Source organism: Corythoichthys intestinalis, chromosome 9, assembly GCF_030265065.1.
Source record: "Corythoichthys intestinalis isolate RoL2023-P3 chromosome 9, ASM3026506v1, whole genome shotgun sequence".
Taxonomy (NCBI): Eukaryota; Metazoa; Chordata; class Actinopteri; order Syngnathiformes; family Syngnathidae; genus Corythoichthys; species Corythoichthys intestinalis.
The window spans coordinates 33,332,682-33,344,956 of record NC_080403.1 but is presented as its reverse complement, the minus strand read 5'-3'; the positions used below and the strand labels follow the sequence as shown (position 1 = coordinate 33,344,956).

The window sequence follows — 12,275 nt, the reverse complement described above, 5'->3', positions numbered from 1 at the left end:
TTCGACCCGCTGTCTTCGCCGTCTCTGCCTGACATCTGCTACCCTGATATCTACAACTATCTTGTCCACAGAAACTCAGCCTATTCTCACGAAACTTTGAAAAACTTTAAGAGCAGCACTCTAAGCAACATTACCCCGTGTGACCCTTTACTTTCAATTTTCTAAAATGGCGACAATAAAAAAAAGTTGACTGCGATGGCCGCCGCTTCAAGGATAGGTGGATATTGGACTATTTCTTCAATACAATACGCAACAACTGTGTCTGCCTCATTTGCAAAGAGACAGTCGCTGTTTTCAAAGAGTTCAATGTGACGCGATATTACCAAACAAGACACGCTGACATGTACGACAACATTACAGGGAAGATACGCAGCGAGAAATTATAGCAACTTGAAGCTAGTTTAATTTCACAGCAGCAGTATTTCGCAAAAGCCCAAGTGTCGAAAGAGAACACCACAAAGGCGAGATTGTTGAAATTATGAATTAAAAATAATAATAATAAAGCAAATGTGACACACAGAAGGGCTTGTAAAAATTGTTTAAATATATTGTTCTACGTAAATCAGCCAAGGTTGCCCCCCACATTTTTACCACACCAAATCTGGCCCCCTTTGCAAAAAGTTTGGACACCCCTGTTTAATGGATGATCCGTAGACGAGGCCAGCTTCTTTCACTTGGTACCAGCTAAATATTATTAAAAAATAATGATGGCGGAAGAAATAAACATCTTGAATTTGAAACTGTATGTTGTCGGCGATTAGCCTCGCAATGATCTTAATTATGGTTGTCAGCCCAAAACCCTCTAAATATATATTAAATGCATCTTACCAGGTATAAAATGACTACTACATAGTCTGTGGTGATCGTTTGGTGCCCAGTTTTCTCGTCGAATTGCAGCACTCCATCTCGCTCTCCTCTCCGGGTCTCTCAGAATACGGCAGAACTTCAAGTCTCTCCATCTATCTTCTCTGTTACTGCAACCACCCGCCACACACGCCTTCACCATTTTGATTATTAACGTTAACGAGCAGAAAAACACGCCATAATAGGAGGAATTTACGTAGCGGTAATGCGTAAACACGGCGAGCTGACGGACAATATGGCGCGGAGGCGTGCTTGTGACGTCATGTGAGTGGGGTCTATAGTAAATGAATGGAAAGAGTGTATTAACGAGATGTTTACTGAGCTAAACCTACCAATTCTGTCCGAAAATGATGTCCCTGGTGCCAAATTAACTGGTAAAGATGTGGAAGAACATGCAAATGTTCAGTTAAAGAGATGGCTTGAGTGTCGAAGGCTGAAAAAGACAAGCGGACCTGATCCAGAGTTAGCTTTTTTATCGACACCTTTTTTTGTGTGCATTGCCTTACGCCACTGACAATGACATTCTCCTGTTTCAGCAATCTATCCTTTACAACCATATGCCTTGTCTTTCTTATATATTATATCCTCTGGTTGTTTTACATCTCTGACATTTCTTGGGGGCAATTTACATTGCTATTTTTGTGTAGCGCTCGCAGTTCATTGTCAGAAGCAGCACGGCAAAACACCACGCTAAAAAATAAGTAAAAATATCAAAATGGCTTTCCTCTTAAGGACCATGGCCCCCAACAAAATGTTTACTGTATATAAAATGTGAATGGCTTCACCTTGCTGGCGTTAAACTGGTCTTTTGGATGTCAGCGCAAGTTGATCCAATCTTCACAATTTTTCCTCTGAGTTTTTGGTTTCGGGAAATGTATGGAGAAAACATCCTTCATATGTCGTAATGTCTAGAGTTGTTTCTACAAGCAAGTTCCATAGCAGCAGTGTTTGACCGGCATGTTCTTTTTTGAATGATTACAGAGAAAACAAGCAGAAATAACATGGTTTGTAGGCGAAGGCGTGTCGATAATGTCTGGTCTGCCTCGCATTTCTAAAATCAAAGGTCTAATCCCAATTTTACGGCCTTCCTGTGTGGAGTTTGCATGTTCTCTCCTTGCCTGTGTGGGTTTTCTCCGGGTACTCAAGCATCCTCATGCAACCTGAAACATGCGTGGTAGTCCGATTTCACACTCCAAAATCTCCATATAGTTGTGATCAGAGGTGGGTAGAGTAGCCAAAAAAATTACTCAAGTAGGAGTAGCGTTACTTCAAAATAATATTACTCAAGTAAAGTTATAAGTAGTCATCCCAAAAATGTACTCAAGTAAAAAAGTACTTGGTGAAAAGAATACTCATGTAATGAGTAACATTGTGAGTAACTGCTTGCATTTTTGTTTGATTTTTGATTTTTTTTAATTATCAATGTGTTTTTTTTTTTTTTTTTTAATCTCAGCACAGTTATCTATATGAACTGTTGTTATAATGATACTGTACAATAACAACATTAGGCCCAAGAAATACATTTTTTTAAATCATTGAATTCCGGCGAGAGAGAAAAAAAAAAGAGCAGAAATGAAACATTATTCATCCAAAGAGCATGAGTGACCTCTAGTGGAGAAGATAGTTCAACCCATGAATGAATGAAGATTAGTATTTACCACGCAGTGGAAACTGGCCATTAGAGGGTACTAGTATACCAATTTACCACTTTGCAAGAGGACTTTTAAAAAAAGGGGATAAATTGATACAAATATTTTTTGATTAAAGTGATCCCTCGCTACTTCGCGCTTAACACTTCCTGTCCTCAGTCCATTGCGGTTTTTTTTTTTTTTTTTCAATAAAAAAAAAAGAAAATACAGATAAGTTGTCCTGAGCCGATTGCGTAGTCTCACTCTCACTCCCTCCCTCTCCCTCCTCTCTGTTGGACAGGCAATGAGTTAACTGGAGTCGCGTATTAATGTTACGATAATTGACAGACGTATAATGTTTGAAGTTGCCAGGGAAGCGGATTTCAAAGCGCCGCATGCGTCAATCATCTTTATCTTGCTAAAAAGTTGCTGTGGCAACTCATTTTGTGTACAGTCCCTGAAGAAAGTCTTGTCGCGTATCCATTTTGTTGCTAATTGCTAATAACCTGACTTTTAATTATTCAATTGGTTTCAGAAATGGCTCATATGAAAGTAAGACCCTCCCAAATCAACCCAAATAACCCCAAAAAAACACCAAACTTCATTGTTTTGTGTCAAAATGTGGATTTTTCAGATGAATATTCCATTGAATTACAACACAGTGGCCGCAAATATTGCAGGAGACCTAACTGGAGCCTGCATGGATCTGAGATTCACTCAGCAAACAGTGAAGTTTGGTGGTGGCAAAATCATGGTCTGGGGTTACATCCAGTATGGGGGTGTGCAAGAGATCTGCAGGATGGAAGGCAACATAAATAGTCTGAAATATCAACAAATCTTAGCTGCCTCTTACATTCCTAACCATAAAAAGGGACAAATTCTGCAGCAGGATGGTGCTCCATCACATACTTCAATCTCTACCTCATAGTTTCTCAAGGCAAAGAAGATCGAGATCCTCCAGGACTGGCCAGCCCAGTCACCCCACATGAACATCACTGAGCATGTCTGGGGTAGGATGAAAGAGGAAGCATGGAAGACGAAACCCAAGAATGTTGATGAACTCTGGGAGGCATGCAAGACTTCTTTCTTTGATGTTCCTGATGACTTCATCAATAAATTGTATGAATCCTTGCCGAACCGCATGGATGCAGTCCTTCAAGCCCATGGAAGTCATACAAAATATTAAATTTGGATCTCACAGCACCACTACATAATTCGCTTGTGTTATGTAACATATTTTTGTATTTAAAGTACATTTTTTCATTTTTCACATTACTTTCTGTAGGCAACAAAACTTTTGTCTTGCCAAAATTTGACTTTTATGCCTTCATTAAATGATAAATCTTGTTGCCGTGAAACAAATCTATTTTGATACATTCAAAATCTTTTGGGAGGGTCTTAGCTTTCACATGAGCCATTTCTGAAACCACTTGAATAAGTAAAAGTCAGGTTATTAGCAATTGTTTCTACAAAATGGATAAGCGACAAGACTTTTGTCAGGGACTGTAAGTTAGCAGCTTGAGCAGATTCGAGTTGACTCACTCAATGAAGCGTTTAATAAAGCCACGCATTTTTCTGCTTTATTCTTGTTTTAAAATAATTTGGTGGCACAGTAACATGTTTAAACATTAAGTAATTATTACATTTGATGTGCTTAAAAAACATATATATATATATATATATATATGTATATATATATATGTGTGTATATATATATTATGGCTATCAAAATTATCACGTTAACAGGCGGGAATTAATTTTTTTAATTAATCACGTTAAAATATTTGACGCAATTAACGCACATGCCCCGCTCAGACAGATTTAAATGACCGTACAGTCAAATACCCACTTGTTAATTGTGTTTTTTGGAGTTTTGCTGCCCTCTGCTGGGGCTTGGGTGCGACTGATTTTATAGGCTTCAGCACCCATGAGCATTGTGTAAGTAATTATTGACATCAACAATGGCGGGCTACTAGATTATTTTTTGAATGAAAATTTTACAAATTTTATTAAAACGAAAACATTAAGAGGGGTTTTAATATAAAATTTCTGTAACTTGTACTAACATTTATCTTTTAAAAACTACAAGTCTTTCTATCCATGGATCGCTTTAACAGAATGTTAACAATGTTAATGCCGTCTTGTTGATTTATTGTTATAATAAATACAGTCCTTATGTACCGCATGTTAAATATATATATCCATCTTGTCTTATCTTTCCATTCCAACAATAATTTACAGAAAAATATGGCATATTTTATAGATGGTTTGAATTGCGATTAATTGCGATTAATTACGATTAATTAATTTTTAAGCTGTAATTAACTCGCTTAAAAATTTTAATCGTTTGACAGCCCTAATACATATATACATATATATACATATATATATATATACATATATATATATATATATATATATATATATATATATATATATATATATATATATATATATATATATGACGGGAAAAAAGTGAAAAAACACGTCTTATATAGATCTCTTTCCAATGCTCAATCTGAATAAATACATTGAACACGCACACACACACAAAAAGTGATTTTTTTTTTTTGGGGGGGTGGGTGGGTGGGGGTCTACTTACTACTACTACTAGTTTTTCACTTATCGCGGCGGGTTCTGGTCCCCATTAACCACGAAAAACGAGGGATCACTGTATATGTACTGCATTTGTAAATTCATGGCGGCACAATGACTGAGTGGTTGGCACGTCCGTCTCACAGTGCTGACATCAAAGTTTCAAGCCCGGGCTCTGGCCTTTCTGTGTGGAGTTTACATGTTCTCCCCGTGCCTGTCTCAGAAACATGTTTCTACACAAGTATCTAAGCTTCTATTAAGAACATGAGTGTGGAGCCCTTTCGTCTATTGAAGGGTCTTGTACTGCTGCGCAGGTTTGACAGCGCAACTATAGCTCACTAAAACCTATTTTTTTCTCCGCTCAAAACATCGGGTGTACCTGACAGAAAAATCAAACCAACCTTCCTCTGGTGCAGGTGACAGGGCAAATTGCTTTACTGCCAATCTTATAAATAAGACAGGTGCCGCCACTTTGCTCGTTGCTGATGACTTAATGTCCTGCTGCTCAGATAAACTGTGGCCAACCTCACGTCGATTGTGAATTGCTGGAAAAATGAGTACCCGAGGTGGAGTTCCCTATATTGGAAGCAAAATAAGTCTGATATCCAAGGCACAGATTCGTTATGAAGGTATATTATCTTCTGTAGACACGGAAAGGTCCACTGTTGCTTTAGCCAAAGGTAGGTTCCTTATGATCGCATAATTTGTATCCAGTTGTTGTGATCCATCAGAGCCAACATTGTGATTCTGTGTACATTTTAAACAGTCAAATCCTATGGGACGGAAGACCGGCGCACTGACAGTCCAGTTCCACCTAAAGTTGAAATGTATGAGTACATAATATTTCGAGGAAGTGACATTAAGGATATCACTGTGTCTGAGCCAGTGAAAACACACCATGGGCTCCCTCGAGATCCTGCTATTGTACAGGTTTGTTCTTGATTTTCTCTGATTTTTAATTGAACCATACTTGGGGTGTTGATAAAATAGATGTTTGTTGGTGTCAATGGCAGCCATTGTCGCTGATAGGATTTGACGTAAACTACAAACTTGGAATTCAAGCTAGAACAGACTTTGATGTTCCTAAACATATTTGCCATTGAGTTTATTTTTAGCTATTACATGGCTTCTGTTGAAACTACTCCCTCAAATTTGACATACTACAGATTTGCAGGAAATTGCAGATTTTTAAATAATATTTTGGAACATATCTTCCTAATTTCTGCTCCTAATTTATGTCCAGTTGTATTTAATATACAGGCTAAAGAGGAAGGTAGGTGGATACCTTATTCATTCCAAGAGAAATCAACCCTGTATAGCCCAAACCATTGAATAATTGACAGAAAATTCCAGTTATTTGAACTTGGACCTGTTATTGAAACCTCGGAACGAGCAAGTATTTGTATACATATGAAAATATGACATTAAAAATGTTGAGGGCTGGGGAAAAACGCCTGTATTTAATGTTTGGTGCTCATTTTAAACAGTTGAAAGGCAGTATTGGTTGTGTGAATTGTTTTTTTGTGTCCTAATAATGGGCTGAATGTGCTCAACACTGAGGACAAAGTGTAGCAGCACATGCTCAGATTATGCTCCATATTTGTTTTTCCTGTTTAAGTCATCTCTAGGATGCCCTAGTGGATATCACCCACGAAGGAGTTATTACAGAGACATGATGCCCACCTACAATCAGCTAGGAGAAACCGCTCTCCTCAACCAGCATTATAATGCGGCAATGGGTCTAGGTACAGTGTTTATCTTATACTTGCACACCTTAATGTTTTGTGTCAGTCATTTTTTCACTGTTCCAGGATTTCATGGTATTCCCGCCAGGAGAGTTCCTATGGTTGAGCAGGCAGTTCAGACAGTACCGTTAGCCAGCAGCGCTCAGAAAAAGGGGAAATCGTCACCGCAGCCACAGCAGGTCAAACGGACTGTTCGACCAGTCCCGCGCGCAGTTTCCCAAGTTCAGAAAGAGAATGTCCAAAGCGGTAAGATTATTCAATGGGCGGTCACTCATCTGCACCTCTTTATGTTTAAGTAATTCTCATAAGCGGATTTTAAAGGGGGGCCAGCCCCCCTGGTGGCCGAAAAGTGTCATTACATGAAATTGACTTTCCTATATACATAAAAGTTGTAAAGCAATAAACCTGCAACAAAAATGAATTAAATGAACAAAAAATATATATTTTTATTATGGGTCAAAATTATTTTTTGAAAAGATGTTGTGACTAGCACCTTAGATGGTCATTTTCTTTGCGTATAATTTTCACACACAAAAAATTAGGAAAGGGCAATTTTATTTTTCAAATTTTTTGCTTTGATTGAACATTTGTTTTTTGGGATTGAAGAAACTTTTTGGGGATGAATGATTTGGACACAAATGCCCTACCCATAATATGGCCCAAACAAAAAAAGGATTGCTTCAGTCAACTTTTTTAATGAAAAATTAAGTGTTCAAATGCAAATTTTCTAATCTCAAATATAGTTTCGCATTCAAAAACGTTTTCTATGATTGACTTTTTTAAATTTAAAAAAAAAAATTTTTTAGGCAACTTATTTTTTGATTGAACAATAAAGGCAAAAACGTCATAGCCAAAATGTGGCCCAAACACAAATCAACATTAATTTAAGCAAAAAAGTTGCTTGAATAAAAAAAACTTTGAATTTTTTTTTTTTTTTTTTTTTTTTTTTTAATCAACAAAAAATGCCTTTCGCAAATGACTTTTTTTGGTTGAAAATATATATTTTGATACAATGTTTTTTTTTGTTTTGTTTTGTTTGGTTTTTTTAAGCAACATTTTTTTTATTGAATAATAGACACAAATCCACCTCCAAATGGCTCCACCCAGGGGAAACAATTTTTGACTGGGGTAACTAAATTGGCACGACACCGGTGGGTGTACCATATTCAATGGATGACAATATTGGTGAAAAGTATTGCCTAAGCAGCCCGATTTAGAATTCCCCCTAAGGATGATGGGGAAGCAAAAAAACACTCATTGTCAACGTAAAGCGCTATGAGCACCTTGAAAGGTGGAAAAGCGCTATATAAGTATAACACCATTTATTATTATAAATATTCTTGTAAGTTAATTTTATTGCTGACACTGCATTTCAGGATCGTCAACATGTTGTGCCCCCCCCCTGCCCCAAAAGTCAAACTTTGCCTATGGTAATTCTATCATTTTCATTTTAGATCAAACTGCATCACAGCCAAGTGGAGGAAAGTCACAAGGCCAAAGCACAGATACTCAAAAACGAAGGCAAAAACAAGGTAACGTAACACTCCAAATGAAAAATAGCCCATCTACTTCTTATGCTGTCATACAGGGAGTCGCAGGTCCAGGAACCGTAGCAGAGGCCAGCTCCTTGTAAAGAACTCAAAGCCTACAACTTTGAAGTTTGAGTCAGATTTTGATTTTGAAACTGCAAATGCTCAGTTCAAAAGTGATCTCACGAAGGAGAGTGTAGGTATGTTCATTATAGGTGTACCCAATAATCATGTTTTTTTTTTTTCCCTTCCCTTTCTCAGAGGTGGGTGGATTAGCCAGAAATGGTACTCAAGTAAGAGTAGCATTACTTCAAAATATTACTCAAGTAAAGGTAAAAGTAGTCATCCAAAAAATGCAGTGAAGAGTAAAAAAAGTATTTGAAAATACTTAAGTAATGAGTAACATTGTAACTACTTACAAATCTTCTTTTCAGTACAGTACTTCAGTACTTTTTTTCAGTAAATCTATATAAATTGTTGTTACAATGATACTGTGCAATAACCCATTACATAACCACATTAAGTCAAAGAACCCCCCCCCCCCATCCAAAAAACAAATCATTGAATTTCAGCGTGGGGAAAGACAGAAATGAAGCATTTGTCCAAAGAGCATGAGTGCCCTCTTGTGGAGAAAATAGTTCGTAGTTTGAATAGTGAATAGTTCCTTCATAGTTACAATTATGAAATGATCATATCTCCGGTTTTCCGCGGTTCATCGGTGCCAAATAAAGACTGGGTGAGAGGTTTAAAATCTGTGCTTTCGAGTCATTAGGGCCAGCGCTCTGTCAATTACTTGATTTTTTTACAGTGGTTTCAGGACGCCACATGATTGAACAGGTTGCCGTGATCATAGAACAGCAAGATTGCGTCTGATTGGTATAATGGAGACTTAATTATTGTTGCGATGTCTCATTGATGAAATTGGTAGAGCATCGCAGACAAAAAATAATACTCGAGTAAAAGTAAAAAGTATGGCTTGGTAATACTACTCTTTGAAGTACATTTTTCTCAAAAAGTTAATCAAGTAAATGTAACTGAGTACATGTAACATATTACTACTCACCTCTGTAATTATTCCATTATTTTACCCATTTGCATTGGTGCCATTTAGCAGTAGTGCTAGATATATCTCACCCTGCAAATTTGTAACGTCTGAATAAAATTTTCTTAAATCTAGTCATAATTTTCTCAATCTTGTTTTGAGTGTTAACCCCTTATAGCCTAATGTATCACATTTGATACACTTAGAATTTCATTATTTTGAGACTAATTTAGAATTTGAAATTTATTTAAAAAAAAAAAAAAATGATGCAAGTCAACACATGCATCTGCAGGTTCCATGAGGGGAAAAAAAAGACAATACATCTACAAGTTAATATTTCACCTGAATAGAGAAAAAAATGCTTTCAAATGTTTTGAACAATAACTAGTCTTAAATTAAGAACATTTCTGCTGCATTTACGTTCCCATCGCCCTCAAATAAGAAAACTCCAGTATAATTAGTATAATTAGAACAAATCACTTTTATTGACGGTTCATCTCAAACTTCTGAAAAGAATTTTTTTTTTTTTTTTTTTAATAAATGTCAAAACGTGGTAAATAACTTGTAATCTTGGAAAACGACTACAACAAAAGACAAGTGTTTCAAGTATATTTCACAATTTGAGTTCTGTTTCGAATGAAATTTAAGCTTATTTTAAGGTTTAATTTCCTAGATTTGTTGCTTTGAATTTTTTGCTTGTTCCAAGCAGCATGTTGCTTAATGTGTTTAATGTTGTTTTTTTTTTTTTTTTTTTTAAAAACCTTGAATATACTTAAGCAACACTTTATAACTTTTCAGTTTTATTAGATTTTTGCAACGCCGGTGGAGAAAAGCGGCATGTTTTGCCTTAGTTTCCCATGAGGACCGGCGCACACCTGTACTGTGTCATAAAATCATCAATCAATTAATCTCTCTGTTGCCTCTAGATGGATAGTAATAAGGTAATGAATCCAGTTGTGGCTAAACAATGGCACATCAGCGAGTCAAAGCCGGGCCAATGTTTATTCTGTATATCCCGGTAGCCTCCCTTTTTTCCTCCTCAGACAAAACGTTTTCTCTTTTGTTGCGCTGCCATCTTTGCAGAATTTGTGCGAAAGCGTCTTTATAATGAATGGGGAAAGGGACAAGTGTCGTATGCCGTAAAGCAGTCAGCGCATGTGTAGGTTTGTGTTTTTGTTTGTTTGTTTGTGTGTGTGTGTGTGTGTGTGTGTGTGTGTGTGTGTGTGTGTGTGAGACAGGGTTCCTGGTCACCCTCAAAGTTAGTGCTGGCGGAAGCAATAGACCTCAAGATGGTATAAAGGAGGGATCATTCAACTAGTTGTCAGTCGACACATCACAAATGTTATGAAAATATTTCATAAAGGTTGAAAAGTTACCTAGTGTTGCTTTAATTTTTTGCTTGATATAAGGGTTTTTTGCTTATTGCACACAAGAGATCAAATATATGAATTCATTGCTTGAAATAAGTGTTAGGATTATTTTTTGCTTAATGAAAGCCTATTTTTCAAGAAATCTGAGAAAAATTAACGACCTGGCAGATAATTTCACTTTTTTCTAGTAGATTTACACTGAAAATAAGGGAATTTAACTAGTTTTAAGGTGTTTTTGCATTGTAGTCACATTAATAACATTTCAGTCATGTACAGCAAAAGTAGCTCGTTTATAAGTTGATCAGTTTTTAATTTTTATATATTTTTTTAATAAACTGCTGCATGAGGAGAATAACAGGCATGATAGCAACTTACAATATGAGCATAGTTTGGTTTTGCTAATCATGTCGAAAACGACCTGATGTTATGATTTGTCCCTCTGCTACAGTTGAAAAAGTGGACTCATTAGAAGCCCTTGAGAGTCCTTGTACACAAAAAGGGACACTTGGAGATAAATGCTATGACAAGAGTAAGGGCTTCTTTGACAATATGTCATCAGATATGAAGCCCAGGTGAGAATGCAGCTTTTTTTTTCTCGTGGTGGTTTCATCAAGTTAATGTAGTCACCATTTGTGGGCATTCCCAGGAGGACCACTTGGGCTGAGCAGAAAAAGTTGAACCTGGAGACTTTTGGAGTGCAGGGAAGTTTCCTGAGAGGCAGAGGATTCCGGGGCCGCAGAGGGCAGAGCAAAGCTGAAGAGCGACCCCTCCCAAAAATTGATGGTGGGAGAGTGTAAAAATATTTTTTCTCCCCCTCACCCCCTGTAAATAGATGATAGTTTTCTACTTATTTAAGAATTGCCCCCCTTTCAATCTGGAGCACGTAATGTATGTTTTTGTTACCAATTATGCCTTAAGGGGAATACTGTACATTTTCTATAATCCTAAAAGGTAGAGTAATTTATTTTATTCCAGCAGCTGTACACCAAGTGAATGCCTTGATTTGTAGTTCGGCATGCAACAAGTCTTGAACAGTGTTATCAGGCATGCAATTTAATTTTGTCACTGTACGTCCAGATGTTTGACTGTCCATTTCAATCCAGATTGGTAATTGACGGTTAACTCTACTTTATTTTCCCCTTACCTGTAAATCAATGGTGTAGACGTTGCTATTAAAAAAGGTGATTAATTGAAACTTTTCCTGGTCACTTTAAATAATTTGCATTTCTTCAGAAGGCATCTCACAATAATTTATAGTTGCGGAGGGTTTTTAACTTGAGGTTTTGTATTTGTTGTGCATGGCAAATAGATGCTCATAATCGGCGGTGAACCAGTGATTAGTATGCTGAAAGATCACCTCACTGACCATAACGCCATACTTTTGACCCATCCACAAGAAAAGCAGTGAGGCATAGAGGGGTTCATTATACCGAAAGGATGGAAGTGATATGCCTTTTAGATTAAAGGTGAAACGAAAACTGTTCTGATTTAAAGCTGCACAA

General features: G+C 36.9%; 1 protein-coding gene across 2 annotated transcripts; it reads left to right on the top strand.

Moving 5' to 3' along the window:
• The first annotated feature begins 5,571 nt into the window (after positions 1-5,571).
• Positions 5,572-11,968, top strand: lsm14b (LSM family member 14B). 2 transcript variants are annotated; one of them, XM_057847120.1, is made up of 8 exons: positions 5,572-5,767; positions 5,854-6,017; positions 6,706-6,832; positions 6,899-7,078; positions 8,287-8,364; positions 8,421-8,561; positions 11,222-11,345; positions 11,420-11,968. In XM_057847120.1, exons 1-8 carry the CDS (start codon positions 5,641-5,643, stop codon positions 11,568-11,570), a joined length of 1,092 nt encoding a protein of 363 aa, XP_057703103.1. In that variant the 5' UTR covers positions 5,572-5,640; the 3' UTR covers positions 11,571-11,968. The 2 variants fall into 2 exon arrangements, with proteins under 2 accessions (XP_057703103.1, XP_057703104.1); XM_057847121.1 differs by lacking the exon at positions 8,421-8,561.
• The last annotated feature ends 307 nt before the right edge of the window (positions 11,969-12,275 follow it).

Coding starts and splice junctions, on each gene's coding strand:
- lsm14b (XM_057847120.1), top strand. CDS start 5,641: ATGAGTACCCGAGGTGGAGTTCCCTATATTGGAAGCAAAATAAGTCTG. Junction 6,833..6,898: donor TAATGCGGCAATGGGTCTAG/GTACAGTGTTTA, acceptor TCACTGTTCCAG/GATTTCATGGTATTCCCGCC. Junction 8,365..8,420: donor AAAACGAAGGCAAAAACAAG/GTAACGTAACAC, acceptor GCTGTCATACAG/GGAGTCGCAGGTCCAGGAAC.